Raw genomic sequence first — 20,170 nt, forward strand, 5'->3', positions numbered from 1 at the left:
CGTTTGTGATTTCATTTAGATAGAATTTCAGGGCAGGTGGCTTGCCGTTTTGTAGTGAAATTATAACCTTTAACTGTGTCAAAAAAACTGCCTAAGAGAAATTCGCATTCATGGCACCCCCAAAAGCTTGAGAGATGATAATCCGCCATTGGAGCGGCTGGTATCCTGAATAACAACGCCAAGTGTGCCAAAATATGAAACGCTTTCCATTTACTCGAGTAATTAGCGTTCAATCTAGTTCCCGAATGGTCAGCAATGTGTCGTAACGTCTCAGGGAGATTAACGGCTGGAGTGAGCCTGAACTCAATCATAATAAAACTAAAGTCTCTTTAGTTCACGTGTTCTCTCTCCCGTATCATCGTACCGTAATAGACTCTTATTAGTTTTATTTTGCTCAACGATTTTATGTCATGGTGTTAATATAAATTAAACACATGATAGTGAGAGGTTCCCCGAAAAGGTCCCTCAGACCAGCACAATTAGCGGGACGTGAATTATTCGGCCCTCCTTTGATGAACTTCGGTTTTAATTAAAGGAAGAGACATGTCTGTTCGCCTCTTCGGCCCATGCCTCTTCGCAGGTGCGCTTTTATATAAGCTAATCCCCCTTCTCCTTTCTGAAGGTGCGAAGAAGCCTACAGGTGCTGCGCCCTATCGCCGAGCCGACGAAAGAAAATACCCTCCCCCCTACACACACACACACGCATATCTCTCTCATGCATACGTTCGAGAGGGTGTGCGTACGTTTCTGTCCTTTCTTTCTTTCTCTCTCTATCTCCGCTCTCTCTCTCTCTCTTTCCCTCTCTCCTCCCCGAGTCCCTGATAGACCCCGCCTCCTGACCCCACCGGCTCCGCCCCTACCTGGTTTAGATTTCAGGCGGTCGAGTTGGTCGCCATGGCGACGGGCGTCTCCACCGCCCGCCACTCCCCCCTCGCTCACCAATCAGACGGAGGGAAAATATCCCGCAAAGTTTTCATGCTCTCTCTCTCAGTCGTGGAGGGTTTATCGGGGTGGGGAATTGAAAGGAGAAGGGGTTGGAAGTCGGGAAAGGGGTTTGAGGGAAACCCTTGGTGGGGATGTTGTTTAGGGGGAAAGATAGAGAGAGAGAGGTTTGGGTTGAAACTAAAAAAATATCTGCGACGTTGACGGGTTGAGGGGAAGGGGGGTGAAGATATAGGGTCTGGGGTGGCGGAGCATGGGGGGAGGGGCTTACGTAGAGGGGTAGTGGGGGAAGGGGCGGGATCTCTCTCTCGTCCGTGTAGCGAGCCCCCCTCGCTTCCCGTCCGGTGGCAGAACGATCGTCCTGGCATCAATTCGTCGAGGTTCCTCTCGCACTCCGGAGTTGAGCGTCGTGAGGTTCGTGAGTGGACGCGAGAGCGCGCGTGTGATCTCTATTGTTTCTGCGTGTTTTGTGCCGTCGATTGTTGACGTCGTCGAAGACATTGTAACTGACTTTCCAGCGAGAGGAACCGTTCTTTCCTCTCGTTTCGACCGAAAATTCTTTCCTCTTCTGTCCGAAAACGTCTTGCCCGGACTCTCGCCCTACCCCCTCCTGCCGCGTCTGTGTGTGCCTGTGTGTGGTGTGTGCGCGAGCCCTAGACGACCTCTTATATCGTCCGGGGTGGACCCTTTCTTCGAGTGATGAACGGACCTTGCCGCCCCTGCCCACGCACCAGAAGGAGAGCGGATGAGATAGTCTACATGCTGCTGGATGCAGTGATCAGATAATAGATTATAGACGTATGTGTAGGCAAGAAGAGGGGAAGCTGTTAAAAGTTAATTTTCCTGATACTCACGAAGGCCTAATCACATCCGCCAAGAGAGAGAAAGACTACTTCTGGGATAGCGGTGTTATTTATTAAATTATTAATTTCTGAAGACCGGTTAAGTTCACCAGATACGACAAGCCAAAAGAGCCGTACCAAGCAAATCTGGGAGAGAGAAACTTCAAGGTAATCGCGCTTCGGTTTATAAGGAAGAAAAAATCGTTTCAGAGCTCCACGATATTTTACACGGTTGTCCTTAGGGGCGGGAGGTGGCAGATAAGGCTTTCGGTTAATTTTATTTCCCCTGTTCGTCTCCTTTTCGAAGATAACCCGGAGCGGGGACACTCAATCCCCCGGCCGAATTCCCGGCGAAGTGAATTTGAACACCCCTTCCGGGGTAACACGCCGCCTCCGGGCGCCGAAAATCCGCCGCTGTGTTCGTTCCCGGCTCTGCGTTGGCTCCTCCGTCGTTCCCCGAATGCTTCGCGGCGCAGCAGCATTCCTTCCCGGCCGCCACTGAGGAGGTAGCCGGGGTGCGCCCCCCGCCACCTAACCCTCCAGGCGGCCAGGGCGCCCCCCCACCACTGACACAAACGGCTATCGCCTCGTCCTATCACCACCACCACCAACATCATCATCAGCAGCAACACCGACACCTGGGCGGCGCCACGGTGGTGCAGAGGCCCACGCCCGTGTTCCCGTCCCCGCCGCCCCCGGCCTCGCACCACCTCGGCCACTGCCTCGTCGGTTCCCCGTTCTCCCCTTCAGCCGTGGCCTCCGCTCCCGCGCAGAGGACTGCCGCCGCCATGCTTGTCGCCCCGCCGCCCTCAGACGGCGCGGGGTCCGCCCTGATGGGAGCCGGACCCCCGCACTCGCCCCTGGGGGGAGGTGGACCCGCGGGGGGGGCCATCCTGCCTTCCTTCGGGTTCACGCAGGAGCAGGTGGCGTGCGTGTGCGAGGTCCTTCAACAGTCAGGGAACGTTGAGAGGCTCGGTCGATTCCTCTGGTCCCTGCCGGCCTGCGAGAAGCTTCACAAGAATGAGAGCGTGCTAAAAGCCAAGGCCATCGTGTCCTTTCACAGGGGCAACTTCAAGGAGCTGTACAGGATCCTAGAGGGGCACCCGTTTTCCCCGCACAACCATCCCAAGCTGCAGGCCCTATGGCTGAAGGCCCACTACGTGGAGGCGGAGAAGCTGAGGGGTCGGCCGCTTGGAGCCGTTGGCAAGTATCGGGTGAGGAGGAAGTTCCCGCTTCCGAGGACCATATGGGATGGAGAGGAGACGTCCTATTGCTTCAAGGAGAAGTCGAGGTCCGTCCTGAGGGAGTGGTATGCACACAACCCTTACCCTTCGCCCAGGGAAAAGAGGGAGTTGGCCGAAGCCACCGGACTCACCACGACGCAGGTCAGCAACTGGTTCAAGAACCGGAGGCAGAGGGACAGGGCAGCGGAGCAGAAGGACGGGTGAGTTATCTGTGACACTTTTTTTTAAAATGATGCGTGATCCATCAAGGGGATCCCTAATGTTGCTAATTCATCGGGACTCCCCACGCTCAATTCAAGTGCAGGTGTTATTGCTTTCGAAATACCAGTAACAGTTTGAATATTGTGCTTCTATTTATTTAAATCCTAATGAAAAGAATGTAATGGTTGATTTACCTTCATCATAGGTTACGCACCAATTTAAATTTGACGAGAGACTCAATGAAACTGTACTTCATTTTCATGGAAACACTACGTACCCATTCATTTTGAGGAGTCTTTGCAGTTTTACTTGCGAGTCACGTTAACAAAAACCTCCCTAAGGCCTTAGGGGAACCCTATAGGTCAATCCTTGTAAGGGGGGATACGAAGGTGTTGATAGTGGATTTGCCCCAAAATAAAACACTGGAAGGGGAAAGAGGGCCCAAAAAACGTAATCCCCCAGGGTTCGTGATAAGGGTCGCTGTATCGCAATATCGAAGTGGTTGCTTGTTTGTATTCAGGCTAATATTGCCTTAATTATAATCCTAAATGTTTTAAATTCTTCAAATTCCACTTACTTCGTCGTTGCCTCGGGGTTTCTTCGCTCACCTGTCGTTTATATTCCCTTTCATAATTTGCAGCGTACTTATAAAAATTTTTAGTTAAGTTTTCTTGTTCAATCTTATAAAAGTGTGGAATGCCGTTATTAATAAGCGCATTGGGCTATACACAAGCCAACTGAAACGATTGAATCAGTTTATCCTACTTAAAACGGAGGTTTGTCGTTTTCTTATCTTATTGGTGCTTCCTTAAATTTTAATTTCATACCTAACATGGGTATCAATCTAACCTACGAGCATATTCAAATTTCTCCGACTTTGAGAAAATATGAAGTCAATCAAGTCTTAATAAAGCGATTGGTATAACTGTAACCGCTTTTATACACAAGCAACTGACTGTCGCTAATACTAATATGAATCAGGTGTGGGGTAATATATTACAAAGGTAACGACTTCGCATTGTACTTTCGAAGGCTTATTTAATACTTGAGCCCTAGAAGGGTGAGCATTTTATTTTTAAAAGCTTAATTATGAGCAACATGTTTTCAAATTGTCTATTTCTTATTATCTAGAAACTTTTGTGATCCAATGAAAATAAATAGTAAATGATTGATGGCTCTCGGATTCACAAAATGGTCTTTATAAGGAATGCATAGTAGCTGGAAGTTTGATAATACTCTTTTACGAAGCGCTCGTGCACAAGTAAATCTAGTACGTCATGAATTTTAGCATGAGACCATACTTCAGACACTACACTGTAGATAACTCTTGCATTCCTTGGAACTAGACAAGTAATTGTACATTGTTCATTCAGCGGTAATGCATTCATATATTCTAATTCGTTGATAAAAATAATAGCCTGCATTCTAGAGATAAAATTGACTTAGGAGCTATGAATCTGTAATTAGCGTTGCGAAGTAGTTTCAAATAAATTAATAATTGGCGCCCCTAGGCACTCATTTGTATTTTTCGCTGTCCAATGTGTCATGTTTGTGTTATTATTTGAATTTCCTTCAGCTGTATGCTAGCCAAAGCGATAGTCTTTGCGCCATAAACCTAACAATAATGGTAACCTAACAATGAGGTTCTACAAAATAATCTCGAGTTTCTTTTGGGGCCTTTTTTTTCAATAGATAGTTCGAGTTTTGGAATTAATTGAAATAACTTTATTTAGAATAATGGGTCTCTTTTGTATTCATCGGCAACAACTTTTGTTGTGACAATGTATGCATTCACGAGCATCCCGAAGAAATTACATAATATCTTGCTCAGAAGAATCTTAAGACCCATCTTGATCGTCATGACCTCCCATTTTATGTACTCGCTGTTTTTATTGAAGTCTTGATCTCCATAACCACTCGCCCAGTCTGTGATAACCGTAATTGTAGGATTTGCTAATTCTAGCAAGAGACCTGATATAATTTTCTTATTTTGTGCACTTATACTGAAAGTGGGAATGAGTTGGTTCAATTGAAAATAAATGACCCGTCACCTTCGTTGTACGCGAAAGGTTACGGGGCTCACGAAGGTGATCTCGCTAATGTCTTAGCGAGAGAAATGGATGAATGAAAGGATAATTAAGTTGTAACGATGGACCATTTTTTGCCCTGGTCGGTTATTTTCTTCGTCTATTTTGAGGAGATATTTTGGAGGTCATTATGAAAGGAAATGATGCCCCGCCTCTGTCCAATGCCTCCCAGATGGGTTGAAAACGTAAAATCTTCGCCTTACCATGAGCCTAAGATATTTTTGTGCATCACAATTCTCTTAGGAGAGAATGTGAGGCGAGAAGAGACAAACTGTGGAAATGATAAATTCAAGAAAAAATTATCACCTTGGATTTCATGAGATACCTACTTTCGAAAGCTCGAATCATTTTGTTTGAATATTAAACAGTTCGTTTACTGGTGCGCTTCACCAATTAAATTAGCTGTAGTATTGTTCGTCTGCTTCCATTAATGTTTACAGTGCTGCCATTATTGACCTTTACACAGTGTGCGTTTTCTTTGGCGGAACTTGTAGGATAATCTTTTAGTGTATCATTTCGATATTAGGAAGCATTTCATCGCAAAAAAATATTTTATATCTTTTAATTCATTTATTTAATAATATAATTATAACAGTACTCCAAAAAAGAATGTTATGAAAATTTAATATCCGTGGCAACAGTTTATTCAGAACGTTTTCTTAGAGACAGAAGAGATACATTCCCAGTCTCGCAGCTAGCCACTATCGAATTATTCAAGTTTTCATGATGAAGTGGATAGTTAAATCGTTTTCCACTTTTGAAAGTATCCTTAAGTGAGAAGTCTCCTCTTCTGTGATCGTAACTCTACTTTTGCGATCGCTTCAAAAGATTCCGTCTGGAAGTGGGGACGGGATGTAACGATCCGGGCGGATGTTTTAACTTGATCATGAATCTTTGGAATCGAAAACTTTCATATAGATATATGAATAAAAGAGACAAAAAAAGACCCATTCCGTTCAGTAATCTGCGGTGTGTCATTTGCGATAATGTTACAATTTTCCTCGATGCGCCATAGAAATTAATTAAAGTTTGCTTCTCTCTAACCTGGTGGTTGGTGTTATTTCATATGAAGAAATTTGATACTCTGAAAAATCACTTTTCCCGGTTTGCTCTTTGTCCTCTGAGACACCATTCTTTGAACCCTGAATCGGTAGACGCCCGACCCATCCCATCCTATTAGTATACCCATCGAGTTGTGAAGGAGGGGTAAATAATTTTACATCCATGTACTCATACGATATGACTTTCTGATATGATGGCGAAGCGTTGGTGGGCGGTTTGTGTGTATAAATGTGTAGGTAATTTACTCGATAATAACTTAGGATTCCAATTATTTTTTTATGGGAACGTTACTGTTTTTAGTACCTACTCCAACTCAGTACGATTTTATATTTTAGGAATTGAAACGGTTGTCAACACTCGTAATTTCGCACATTTTCGAGCATCCAATTGCTATTCGTCTCTACACTTCCTCGGCAAATTTATGGTTAATATCTGTGTTTCAATATTCCTAGGGCCGTTAGAGATTTTTTGCTACTAGCTTGTTTGCCTACGTAGTGCGGGCCATTCTATCATTAAATTTAGCAGCTTTACATCGAAATAAATTTGTTTGCTTCATAGAAACTGTCAGAAAACTCTTATCATTTGATAAATTTTGCAGGCATTGTCCTTGAATAAGACGGAATGAACTTAATGTGAAAAATACGATGTAATGAGATATTAATAAGGGCGGTACTAAAATCTGTAATCAGTCGCGTAGTGAATTTCCCTTCAATAGCGATGTTTGAGAGCAATGACGATTTACGAGGAGCGTACATTATATGGCTTTAAATGAAAAAGCGCCGACTCCAATAAACGTTAATTATTAAAGTAGGAAGAACGATTCCTCATATAATTCATTCACTTCATTTTAACCACTTGAAAGTGTGTATCGATTTTTTATCTTAAAACTAATATACTAACATTCAGCTTTATGCCTAGGCCTGTATTTAGGATCTTATTTCAGCACCATTTGTAAGTTGGTGGCACAGCTTTGGAGAAAGCCTTTCACCTATTACTGTGTCCACTCTCTATTTTAATGTGATATTCCTCCACAGAACTTATTTATCAGACACTTATTAACGGCTGCTTTTGCAAAATCCTATCAATGTAGGGAATTAGTATTATTTGTTTTTCTCAGGCGTAGTCATGTCGTCAGCACAGTGGCCCCTTGATTCTTGTCTTGCAAGTCCCGTAGTATCTCCGTTGAGAACCAATCGCTAATTCCTTAAGGAGCCGCTGACAGGCAAATGGGAGCCTTAATCTTTCCCCCTCCGTGCCCCCACTCCTCAAGCCGTCATTTATCTGTCATCAACCCTTTTCAAAACGACCATGGGGGCGAATCGAACAAAAGGTTTCCCCGAATACCGCTGACATAAAGAGCAGAAAACCATAATTTTTACGAACAAATAAGTACTGTACGGGAAAATGGGCTTTTTCGGTCGGCGATCAAGGTGTTGAGGTTACCCTCGCGCAATCTCTCGAGTAGTAAATCACATTTTTGTGGAGAATGATAATCGGAGGCAGAATTTTTACCGGTTCGTATGTATGTGGCATTTTTATGTATTTTGTTAGAGATTATTTATCGCTTATTTTTTTTGCCAGCGCGACAGTTATTCTTTTTTGGTGGTCGAACGGGAGAAACTAATGTACGTATCTATAATACTCTTCGGTTGCTGGTTAACACTGATTTCTCGGAGATAATTGATCGTAACTCGGGTGGGAATGGTGCTCAATTTCAACTTTATAGATATTTGATCTCGTCTTCGCGAAGGGTATTGAAACTGTGGACCCTTAAGGGATGCTATCTTCATATCGAAGAGAAGCTCTTTCTCAGCGGCTCGCTCACTTTCTGATACCAACTCCTTAACCCTCTGATTGCTCTTCTTTTGTCATTTTTCCTTATTTTGCCTACGCAATTGTCTGTTAGTCTTCCTCTTGGCGCCTTCACATCAGTTATATGTACATAACAAATCCATCGTGTCTCCAGAAGTAACCAATCCATGTGGACCTTCTAGACCTTACCGTGTTCCATGACACCCTCTTACCCTCTTCTCTTTCTTAAATACATGCTTAGTAATTTCCTATTTCATCACAAGGAATTGGTTCCATGTTTCCGAGGTTTTGTTCTTTCGGTTGCGGCAGACCCGACGCCGTTTTTCTATCTTTATCCCTAATTCCTATGCGGGCAGTAATCACCTATGGCCGGTGGCACAAATGACCCTAGTCGTCACGCCGACTCTCCCAATCTCCCTACGAACGCGTGGTAAAAAAAAAGCTTAACTCGGAACGACGCAACGGCAAATTAAGCCGGGTTATTAAGTGGATTCCTCGCGGAGACCACCGGCACATGGTTTTCCCATGTAATGATTATTAATTGTACGCCTCGTCCCGGTGCTTCGGCATTTTCTTCGAAGCCCGCCTCGAATGCGGTTTTCATTGAATTTGGAATTAATAAAATATCTTTAATGAGCCGCCAATTAATTAAGCCTTTTACGTAGAAGTGCTCGGAAATGTCCGATAGGATGTTATCGTTCGCAATTGCGCGGTGGGGGAATTGTTCTTTTTAAGCTGATAACAAAATAATGGATGAGTAAGACACCCATCGCTTTTTACGAGCTACGTGACAAGGGGTGTCTTCCGTAAAAGTATGTCCCCTTCACTCTTGCCCTTTGTTACAAGGTATTGAAAAAATTATGTCAATCCACTTAAAAACATTTTGGTCGAAATAGTAATGATTCGGGAGCAGAAAATTTTCTAAATAGACTTGAATGCCGAGCGTCTAGTCATGACAAATATTAAATTTTTTTAAGCCGTAATTATCGCGTTGCGGTAATCCAAGCTTTGTTTTTACTGGGAGGGTTATTTTCCAAAATAATTGATTGGCAGACATTTTAGGTTTGATTCTTCTTGCGGTTCTAACGATGTCGTATTTTATAGAAATTAGTAGAATCCTCTTCAGTGATTTCTCAAAACAGAGTACTTAGTGTAACCATGGGTAAGACTTCACTGCACGTGAAAAAATATGTGGGACCAATATGATACGAGTGCTAAATGTACAAGAAATTGACAAGTTTTATAAAGTTTGAGATTTCTTATTTATAAGTGTCGTTCACAATTCACTAAGCATTTTATAAGCACGCGTTTCTATGGAAAAATCAACCGACAAATTGTGTTGCGTTAGATAGCCGTGGATGAACCAAGAATGCCCTTAAGGCGTGCTTCGGTTTTGATAGGCGAGGGTAGAGCAAAGCAGTAAGTTCGAGGATCCAGTAGAGGCTTTCATCGTGTTGCCTGCAGTGTTCAGAACGTTCCGATGCCCATAGAATCACATCGATGGGGTTAAGCTTATGCGAAATAGTTTACTTGCCATTCAATGCTTCGATTTTCATCTGTGCTGTTTTTTAGGCAATAGTTTGTACTAATTTATTATATTTTTATCGTCTTAATTCGTCAAAATACTTCAGAAACAATCTTGCTGCCATGGCATTTATTATTCATGGGATCAATCGTTTTAAAATAATTAGTCGGTAATACATCTCTCTCTTAATCAGCGTAGCATTCGCTTTATTGTTTTGACATTATAAGCAAATGTTAGCTTCAAATTGGATTTTGATATGTGAAAGGCAAATGAAAGGTTACCAAGTAAATGTCGGCAGGTTTTTTTGTATGGTCTCACAGTGAACTTAAAAAATTAATAACAGATTTCGATTAGATTATCTGAGTAGGTCGCTCTGATACAAGTGCCGTGTAGTAATTTACGTCGGTATGTAGTTACCCTTCAGACGTGTTGTCTTTTAAAGTTCTCAGAAAAATCAATTAATATTGTTTTAGACGGTGGCCGGAGCAGGTTTTCCTAAGTGCAATTGAACGACCACAGTGGTAGGTGAGAAGTACTGTTAAGAATGAATATACCTTTGGAAACTGTCGCATTCCATTAACCTGTATGTACTACCAGACACCTAAGAATAATTTGAACACGGACATCGAACAACCGATCATTATACGAAAGCATCAGAACCCATTTCGTGTTCAATATTTGTGATCACTAAAGGTTCCGAGCCATAAATATGCTGGTAAGTACAGGTTTTCATTTTGCTCTATAACCATTTATCGTAATTTTGACAAAACTCTCCAAGTCTAGTTACCGGAGAAAAATGAGGGCAATAAATAATTCCACCCATCTGTCACTTCGAACGATAGTTAAAGGTCATATAAAGTGTTGCTAATTTGAAATAGTTTGATTTTTTAAAACAGAAAATTGAAATCTTTTTGGTATCACGCGAAAGCAGAATAGCCGAGGATTAAAAAAATTCTATTTGTTCAAATTGTGTATCCTAAGAGTTATTATCTCTTGTGTCGTAAATAAAGGTGGTAATTTAATGAGAACTTCTTTCTTTGAGGAGTAAAATGCACAGACAGTGGGGTGTCGTAAGTTACCGAGTTGGCGTACAGTGTTGCTTCACGAGCGTATCCATAATCTATGTGTGGCCTACATCCACAAGTTCGTTTCAGCTTATGAGGATCTGTTGGCGAGAAACAGTCTATCGGACTAAAAAATAGTAAACGTCCCTTCGATGATTACAGGATTTGTTTATCTCTCCGGAAATAAATTATAAACCCAATGCATCAGACCCTGTTTCCAAACAGGTAAATTGCACGCAATTCTAAACCATAATAACTGATCTTATGGCTTGAAAAAGTATTGGATCAACCAAAGGATGACAATATTAATCGAAAATTTGTAATATTTGGAATTAATCTATAGTAGGGGGGCTTAAATGAAAACAAAATTGTTCTATCTAGTTATTTAGTTCATGTAAAAAGTACTCACCATTTGCTATGCCTTCATGGCGTGCAGTACGAGTGTATAAGCACTTGTAAAAATATGGGGACTTCTTAACAACTTTAACTGCTGCAATGATCTCAGGGGTATCTACTAGTTGTGCCTGACCTTGTTAGAGGACAATAATTACGAAGTAAGCTACATCGGAACATTTTAGGCCACTAGTAAACTTGCTGAAGTGACAGACTAAATCACCATACTTAAATTCGTCGATGAATTTACATAGGATTCACCCCTTTGCTACTCCAGCAACGAATCACTCTACTTCTTGACACACTTAATAAGTGAATCTGCCATGTTTACTCTTATTGTTAAGCAATATTGTTGCGTTCTGGCATGGCGTTGTCAACTCTGGGCCCCTCTTGAAACTGTGGCATGTGGCCACGGGCCTAGAAAACCTGGAGTCGTCCTAGATTTGGATATCTGGAAAATATGGAAATTTCCTAAAGAACTATGGAAAAACCCTGATTATTTTGTATGCTTACGACCAAAACTTTTTTTACACTTTGTACAGCAAATTTGCCTTAGCGGAGCCCACCTCACTGTTTGTTTTTTAATGAATGAATGCTCTGTTATGGAGAGTCCGCCGGTAATCTTCTAAACCCTTAATGTACAATTTCAATGACCTTATACTATGTTCATCATGCTAGCGTTTCTCTATTACGTAATGGAATATTCATATTATTTTTCCATAATCGCGATCGATATAATGGTTGCGTGAATAACATATTGAATTGGGAAATTTAAGATCTGTACTGAGAAACCTAGTAATGTCCTGGAATTTGCTCGAATTACATGGCAATTCAAACTAGCAGACAGTGGAATGGAATTTCAAATTTTTAGCACACTGTTAAGGTTTCTTGAGTTTGGCTCTGCCTGGTAAATACAAAGTTTGTTTGCCGGTATTTCAAGCACCGAGTAATCATGTAGTTAGTAGTTTATCAGGTCAAACACAAGAAGAGTAAAGTGGCAGGATCCTAATTAATAGGAGGTTGGCTTATTCTTACAAAGGGGAGGAATGTGCGAGTCTAATGTTTCCCTTAAAAAAGTTGTTGCCAAATTTATGAATGTGCTCGTGTCTGTTGGCTCTTGCGCGAAAAATAGTGATTTAATGAGGTTTGAGGTTCTTGTAATCTCTTCCCTGGCAACTTTCAAATGAAGATTTAAAACTAAAGCCTCTCAAAGCACCAGTACGTGCTTTCGTGCAAATATCGTTTGCTGCCTTGTATTTCAGAGCTCCACCACCATAGTAGTCGTTCGCGCCAGACCTCTCAAAGCTTTTGAGTGGTTGTTTTGATCCTGCAAAGAAAGCGACGAACGGGGAAAAAATGCTGGGAAAGGATTCGAAGAATCCATTCCTGAGTTCCTAACTTACCATTAAGGGAGTCGAGTTCTTAAGCTTATGGGTGCGTGATCCTTCGTGGGTTAAACGTAGTAAGGTACTTTTTGTTCATTTACGAGGCCCTTCTTTGATTTTTTCAATAAAGAATCTCTTAAACGATTAATTAAGCATTGACTTTTTTAATTCGCATCTGAAATTCTATTCGCCAAAAGTTTGCAACATTGGGGAGGTACGTGTGATTCTCCATTCCCCTCAGTCTAAGGTGCATATATCTATTGATAAAGCTCTCGTTATTTAAAATATGGACAATTTTACATCTGCAATTATCAAACAAATAGGCAAATAAAATTTTCTTAGCCACCGAAATTATTGAATATGAAATCGTTGATATGTATGCATGTATCGTTAAATGGGTGTTGACTTCAAAGGAATAGGAATCGCGCTTAATGCGGGCAGTCAACCATGACTTTGATAAATTGGAACTCGCGATTTCGCGACCGATTTTATATCAGTGGGAAGTTATATATGTACTTGTGGATACCGAGTCCTGTCTGTCAGCGAAGTTGCTTCGTGAATTATTGTTATTTGCACCTGAATTAGCAATGCAAAGGCGGTTATGATTTACTTTGAGGTCATTTTTTTATCTCGGGGACTTAATGCAGTGTTTTAGGAGTCGACCAAGTTTATCTACTCCCGATATTATTTTATCTAGCAACTTCGTATTTATTCTTCTTGCAAATTATGACGATGCCACTCCCCAGAATGAAGAGTGCACATAAAATGGGCGTATCAGGCAGTGGTTCGTATCTGCGATAATGTTAGGTTGTCGAAAAGCGGATGCGTCTAATAATTTGCCCAAGAAAGAGGAATTACCTTTATTTCAACACTCAGAACATTTCGCGTGATTACAATTTTCTCGTTTTGTGATATCGTTTGTCTGGATGCGTAACTACCAGCGTGCGACGACAATACCGATATGACTGACTGGGTGGTAGACCTACCTAAATCGTAAGTTTAAAAGCAAAACGGAGAAAACTCCTTATGCCATAAGCTCGGTATCAGGTAATGGAAATGTAGGACAGAAGTGAGAAATTTTATCATTAGAAATATTGTGAAAATGTATAAAATTATACATCAATGGTTTTTATTGCTCGCAAAATTCCGGGGTCATTTTTGATTTGACTGCCTTGGTTAATGAGTGGAGAGAGGACGTGTCACAGGGAGAAACTGGACGTCTGGTCTTCTTAGATTTAAGAAACGCGAGTGTTGCCGCGAATTGCGATCACCCATATGACATAATTACGTTATCCGATTCGAAAAGTTCGTATGAATTGACCATTCGTGAAACCTTCCTTGAGTCTTGAGTCAGAGTGAGCAAGTTTCAAAGGCTTAGGGGAGGATATCCGAAACATTAATTCTTTCTTTTGACTGTGTCAGTTATTTTTTGGTCCATTCAAAAATACACACTTTCCTTAGCGGTAGCTAAAACTCTTCCCCGGTGTTTCCTTTCATAACAATCTTCACAAAGGACTGGTAAAAACCCTTGGGTCCTTCAGACCTTGGGCAAAATCTTCCATTTGGGCAAATTTTTCCACACGCCCTGAAGTTCTCAAATCTAATAATTTTTGCTCGGTCTGTCTTTTTACTACGAATCCTCTGAAGTCTCGTAAATTATCCTCAAGTGATTATTTTATATCTCAGTGAAGCTGTTGTGATGGCCATACGGACTTTTTTCTTTCGTAATGTTGAATCCGACTTTCGAGTTGGTCGATAACTTTAATTAGGGCAGAAGCATCCTCGAATATTTTTCTCTGAAATTCTTTGTCTTGTTTTTACACCCTGTTATCGCCTGCAGGGGACAACAGTTTTGACTAGCAATTCAGCGTGCGGACTCATTTTATTTAGCATGCGGTTACTTTTAATTGACCACGAGGAGAAAAATTCAAATTCCATCGTTGATTTGGCAGGGTATCCGCCTGTTTTTTTCTGCAGTGAAGTAATTCGCCATCTCGCTTATTCTCGGTCATTGATTTCGTGTACTCTACCCCAAAAACGGATTGTTATTTACGTCCTCACATGAATACTCGAAGGATCGGGTTGGTACGGAGGCTAGCCTTCTACGTTTAGGCTAGCCTCCGCACCAACCTGAGGGCCCGGGTTCGAATCCAGGAGGCGACAGAGATTTTCAGTGGTATCCCTATCTCTACTTGGGGTGCTTAGTGGGGGACACTTCGAGTGAGTATTAATAGAATGCATCGGATGTGACGTTGAGCTGTCGTCTTGCCCTTGGCGTCTTTCGTTAAGAGTAGGCTAATGCCGACGCTGGGTTTCTCTCCATCCTTCATCCTTTCCTGTCCATCCCTAATGGCGCAAAGGACCTCAGCTGTCTGTCGCTTCCCCTAAGAACTACTACTAAGAATGCTCGGTTGTCATGGTTCACGGAATCCCGAATACCAGTGACTATCCTTCTGGTAACTATTGGAGAATCTGACGCTACACCACGAGAAAATCCGCCTGCCTCCGTCGAATGCTCATAGCCCCACTGGAAGGTTACAGTTTAATTGAGCGATAGTCATGGTCCATAAGAACTTTGAACACTTGAGTGAAATTTTCGCTCCCAGGTTCAAACAAAAATGTTTTTTACTCAAGTGTTCCATGTTTCGTAACATAAATAAATAAACTGAGGGAAGCAGTAATACAGGTTATACGCATGCATTGATTTTTATTGATGAATACTCATTATTTCAAAGAACTATCGGTAGACACTATTTAGCTAGGTATTTTCAATATGTTCCTTTATTTACGGTGAGGTTGGCATGAGCGTCATCATTACGGGTTTTCAATTATGGTCGTCGACCGGACGTGCATTATTGCCTTGCTCTTCGACTTAGCGGTGCGTTGTTTCCATTTGATCCAAAAAAGCTATCGAGGCGAAAGTTCCGTTGATGATTCTATGCTGCGTATTTCCATTGCATGTAAGGATTTTGTTCTACGGGAAATATATTCGGAGTACCAAAGCACATTTTCGAATTCCACGGTTCTGAGTCCGATAGTAGTTTTCTCCGTAATCCTTAGACCAAACGTTTTCCTTCCCTACAATAATCTCGGCGGTGGGAGGGTGCTAGCCGCGAGAGAGAAGCTCGGTCCACGGAAAGCAAAAGGGAAGATGGAGGGCGGGGGGAGGGCGCCTGGGGTAAACACGTGAGATCGCCAAGGCGCGCAGCTGATGCTCCCTGCTCCTCCGGCTGCTGCGATCTATTTGCGGTTGGGGGGGGAGAGGTGGCGGAGGGGTTTCGGGTTTTTTTAGGGTGCGAACCGGGGGCAGCAAGGATGATGATGGCGCGAGGAACTGAGGAGGGACTCAGCGCGCCACAAGCTCTATTCCGGTCCGTTCGTCCTGCCGACGCTCCACGCGTGCGGTTGGCGACAGAACTCTCGAGAAATCAGGGAAATGTCCGTGGCGTTTCGAAGCTTTGGAAATGTCAGGGGAATCTTAGGGCAGTCCTTTCATTCCTTCCTTTTCTAAGAGAGCATAAACACGTAATTATAAAGCGGAAGATCGGTTTTCATTGGTGAGGGTCGTCTTCGTCGTAAGTAATCTTCTCGAGCTGCTATTAGGAATGTCCAGTATGCTATTATCCGGATCATCTCACGTCGTCATCCCTCTCCTCCACTGTTCAAACTATTATTTGCAACTATCTTCCACTGTTTCTTCTCATGTTTAATATACCGTAGTACCCTTGAATAAACAGGTATGATACTTTGGCCTTTTCGGATCATTTTTTAAATCAAGATGAATAGTGTTCTTTTCTTGTTTACCCTGTTTCGTACATACATTCTCATTCCTTACTCGGCCCATTCACTTGATGTTTGATATTCTCCTCAAGTCCACTTCTCCAAGTCTTGTATTTTCTTTCATGGCTTCAAAACTTAAGGAATGTGATTGTGGGTGAATTGGAGTTTTCGAAGACGTTATGTGAATGCAGGTGTATTGAGAAGCAATGGGATACTGAACTATGGGATAGATGTGATAAATATTTAGTACTCGAAAGGTAGAGGGAGGAAACAATTAGGAATGGTAGATTGAAAGTACGTACGTAGAATTTACGCAGGTTTAAGAAATTATTTTAATTTTAGGTGTTAGCAGTATGGTAATGCGAAGCTAAATGAGGGCCAGTATTTTGCTAATCGAAATTTTCCTTGACCAGTTGGCTTTTGCCAATGAAAAGTTTAAAGATTATCTCAGTCATCATTCTCGTTTACGAAAATCGCGCTCCTATGAGGCCTTTATTGTGGAAGTAGATTTAAAAAGGTAAGGAAATTAGGCATACTAATTTTCACCGAGGCTTCTTGTTCCTTGTGTAAAACCTTTCTCCGATAATTGGTACGGTTTTTTTCGGTCAAGCTTCTCTCATAGCGTACTCCCCGGTTTTCACGAGCCTTGACCCTCGTGGTTACATTACCTTCCCCTCCCTCCCAGAAGAACAGCTGCCAACTTTGAGGGAACGCGATGCGAATCGACAGCATACACAAACGCTAGAAGACATGAGTGTATGCCGCGAAGACTCATCGCCCTTCGTTTTAGCAAACACTTCTCGATTGGCACGCGACAGCTCAAGACTAAAATCCATTGGAGTCGACAAGGTTTGCATGCATTCTGCAATATCAGCCGAAAACGAGTATCCTCAAAAGCTTCTGGAAGGCTAATAGCAAGTTATAAATTTCCATGTATTTGTAGATGCCATAACATTGATATAATTCATCAAGAATTGGTTTGCGTCGATGGATTTCCTCATTACATTATCTCCTTCTCTCATCATTTCAACATTTCCGCTATCCCAAATCTAGCTACCAATTCATATTTTCCCTTCTCAAACGTCAAAGTTTTTTCTAACCTTCCAAATGTTTATATTTTTCTCTTATCCATCATGTACCGCAAAACTTCCTACTTGGCATTTAATTTTCCTCTCAAGAACCAAAATTGAGGAAATATGAGCGTTGCTGTCGACCATACTCCAAGTTGATCACTGAACAAGGTAATGCAATAATGAATATACGTAATAATATCTTAGCAATATACATATAACAATAATGAATTCATTATATATGTAATAATAAATTGTATAGTAATTTTCTATATAAATGCAAACAAAAAGCAGGTATTTATAGTTCTAATTTTCTGAAATCAGGTCCTGGTGTTCTCCAAGGTTCAGTTTTCGGTCCCCTTGTATTACTCGTTTACATTAAATGTAGAACTAGGTAATTACGTGCTGAGAAAGTCCCTACCGCGATAATACCTCGTTATCGGACTTTGAGGTTCTTTCAGCCTTTCTCAACACCTTGTTGCTCCGTGTCATAGAGGGGGGGGGGCAGAGTATGTATATAAAAGTCACCGGAGTTATGAAAATTTCTGGGAATGGAAACCCATCCGCCGAGAATCTATGAGCTATAAGGTTTTATATATAACGTACCCAACCAAGTTTAAAACTTTCATTGGACTCAGTACGAATTAAATATCTGCCAAGTAGGTACTTGGCGGATATTTAATTCGTACCAGGCCGTTCAACGAATTTTTGGGAAACCTGAATTGCTAAGTGGGGAGAGGTGTACAAGATCCTTTTACGCATTCGGCTTTGCCTTTTATTCAGCGTGCTCGAATTGACATCAGAGCCCATAAATGATATAGGTATATTTTTTCAACGGAGAACCTCGCAGTGCTAATTTTATAGCAATTAATGTTATTAAATATAATAATTTTAAATAGGTCTGGATTTTTATATGACGAGTGTGGGAAGAAGAACCGTTGTTCTTCTTGGATGTCTGAATTTCCCGATAAAGTAATGGCAGGCGTGTTAGGTAATTAAATCACTTATTTTTGTCGTCACCCCTGCTATTTCTGGCCCAGTCCTGGCACGTAAACGCGGTGACGATGAAGCGTTGATGGATGAGCGAAGTTTTCAATATTTCGGTACTTCCTAAGTATCGCTGAGTATAATTTTCCGGTTTGTAATTTAATGCCACTAAACCTGTCTTCACGAGCCATTATGTCGAGAACGCCGATTCTTAGTCGAGCCGTCGGTAGGCAGGCAAATTATCTCCCGTGTTGGAAATTTTAATGTAATACATCTTGCCATGAATGCTTCGGCGGTAACGAGGAAAGGTGTGGCTTTTGGGCAAACTTTAACATATATAATGCATGGTGATTCTCTCTAAATTGGCTGGTGGGTTTGGTTTAGGTGGGCATTCGTTGCGGAAGCACCTCGGCGTGTGTCTTCATTCAATATGCAATCAAATGAAATTGAAGTGTGGCATCTCTCTTTCTCACTCGTTTGATTAAGGGTCTCACACAAGTTAATAAAAATATGTAAGTTGAATTAGATGCAATCAAATGAAATTGAAGTGTGGCATCTCTCTTTCTCACTCGTTTGATTAAGGGTCTCACACAAGTTAATAAAAATATGTAAGTTGAATTAGTACCATCGACCTGGAGAATCGTTTAATAGGAAAAACATTTAATTTATCTAAGGTTTTACGAATATCAGTTGAAGTCATTGTAGACGTTTACAAATGAGATCGAAAGCGTTTCATTTCGATTCAACCTTGCTGATTGCTCCGCCCATCCATCCATGCTTTTTTGATCAGCAAGTGTCAACCGTTTTCAGATCCAAACAAGTGAATGGGGCTGTGCGGGGTTGTATCTGGTGTTGAAATTTAATAGAATAAGGCAGCGACGTTAAGTAATTTGTGACCGCGTTGCCATCATTATCGCAATAAAAAAATTGCGGGTTTAATTTTTTGTTCCCTGCATTCATTGCTCTCTTCAGGGATCACGTCAAAATGATTTAAATGTATAATTTCAAAATGTATGAAATATAGTTGATTTTTAATCAAGTAAAGATAAAAGTTTTACTCTTTTTCTAAAATACCTATTGTGGAACAATTAATAAAATATGCTAATAGCAATGAATTTAATCATTCCCAGACGAGATTTTATCTTCGGTAATTTACTTCCAATGCATTTGTAAACTCGGTGAAAGAAATAAGGATTAATTATGTTTACTTCCTAATGATGTTGGGTCGTACAAATTTGAAGGAACTGAAGTGCATTTGATTGTTCAACCCGATTTCTCATATAAATAATGATTGTTTTTCTCATTTAATCACATATGGGGATTTCATGATTAACGCCAATTCCGCAGTAGTCATTATGTTATTCTATGGGAAAACCCCCTGAATTAAAAACAATTTTTATGATGAGTTTGTGATATTCGCGTGTCGCTTATAAGCCGCACAAGTTTTGTAAGCTAAGATTTTGATCGAATGAATTTTAACGTCGTCCAAGATAAAAACGCGAGTTGAGTAATTTTCATATATTTCGGTTCGTTTTGCTCCCACGGCAAGTTTTGATTAATTAATTCGATTTCAGCAATCTCGATTCCTTTAAGTCGCTTAGGTTCCTTTAAGTGTTCCTCGAAAATTGGGTTTCGTTTTGCTCTCGTATATGCTGGGTCGAAAAGATTAAAAACTTCGAAAGCAGAAAAGCATGCCTTTTTAATTTCCGAGGAGCCCATTGTTTGATGTTACGGTGGGATTACTGGTGCACAGACAAAACACTAAACCCTGCTTTC

The 20,170-nt window shown here is 41.4% G+C and overlaps 1 protein-coding gene across 2 annotated transcripts in view; it reads left to right on the forward strand.

Annotated features, from left to right (window-relative positions):
- The first annotated feature begins 1,332 nt into the window (after window positions 1-1,332).
- LOC139698659 (homeobox protein SIX1-like) overlaps window positions 1,333-20,170 on the forward strand; it is a 114,818-nt gene continuing 95,980 nt past the window's right edge. For both annotated transcript variants that reach the window (XM_071597518.1, XM_071597519.1), the window contains exon 1: window positions 1,333-3,228. In XM_071597518.1, the coding sequence (XP_071453619.1) occupies window positions 2,573-3,228 (656 nt within the window). In that variant the 5' untranslated portion in view covers window positions 1,333-2,572. The remainder of the gene's footprint in view (window positions 3,229-20,170) is intronic.

This window comes from Hetaerina americana, unplaced genomic scaffold (genome assembly GCF_022747635.1).
Source record: "Hetaerina americana unplaced genomic scaffold, ioHetAmer1.1.p SCAF_9, whole genome shotgun sequence".
Taxonomy (NCBI): domain Eukaryota; kingdom Metazoa; phylum Arthropoda; class Insecta; order Odonata; family Calopterygidae; genus Hetaerina; species Hetaerina americana.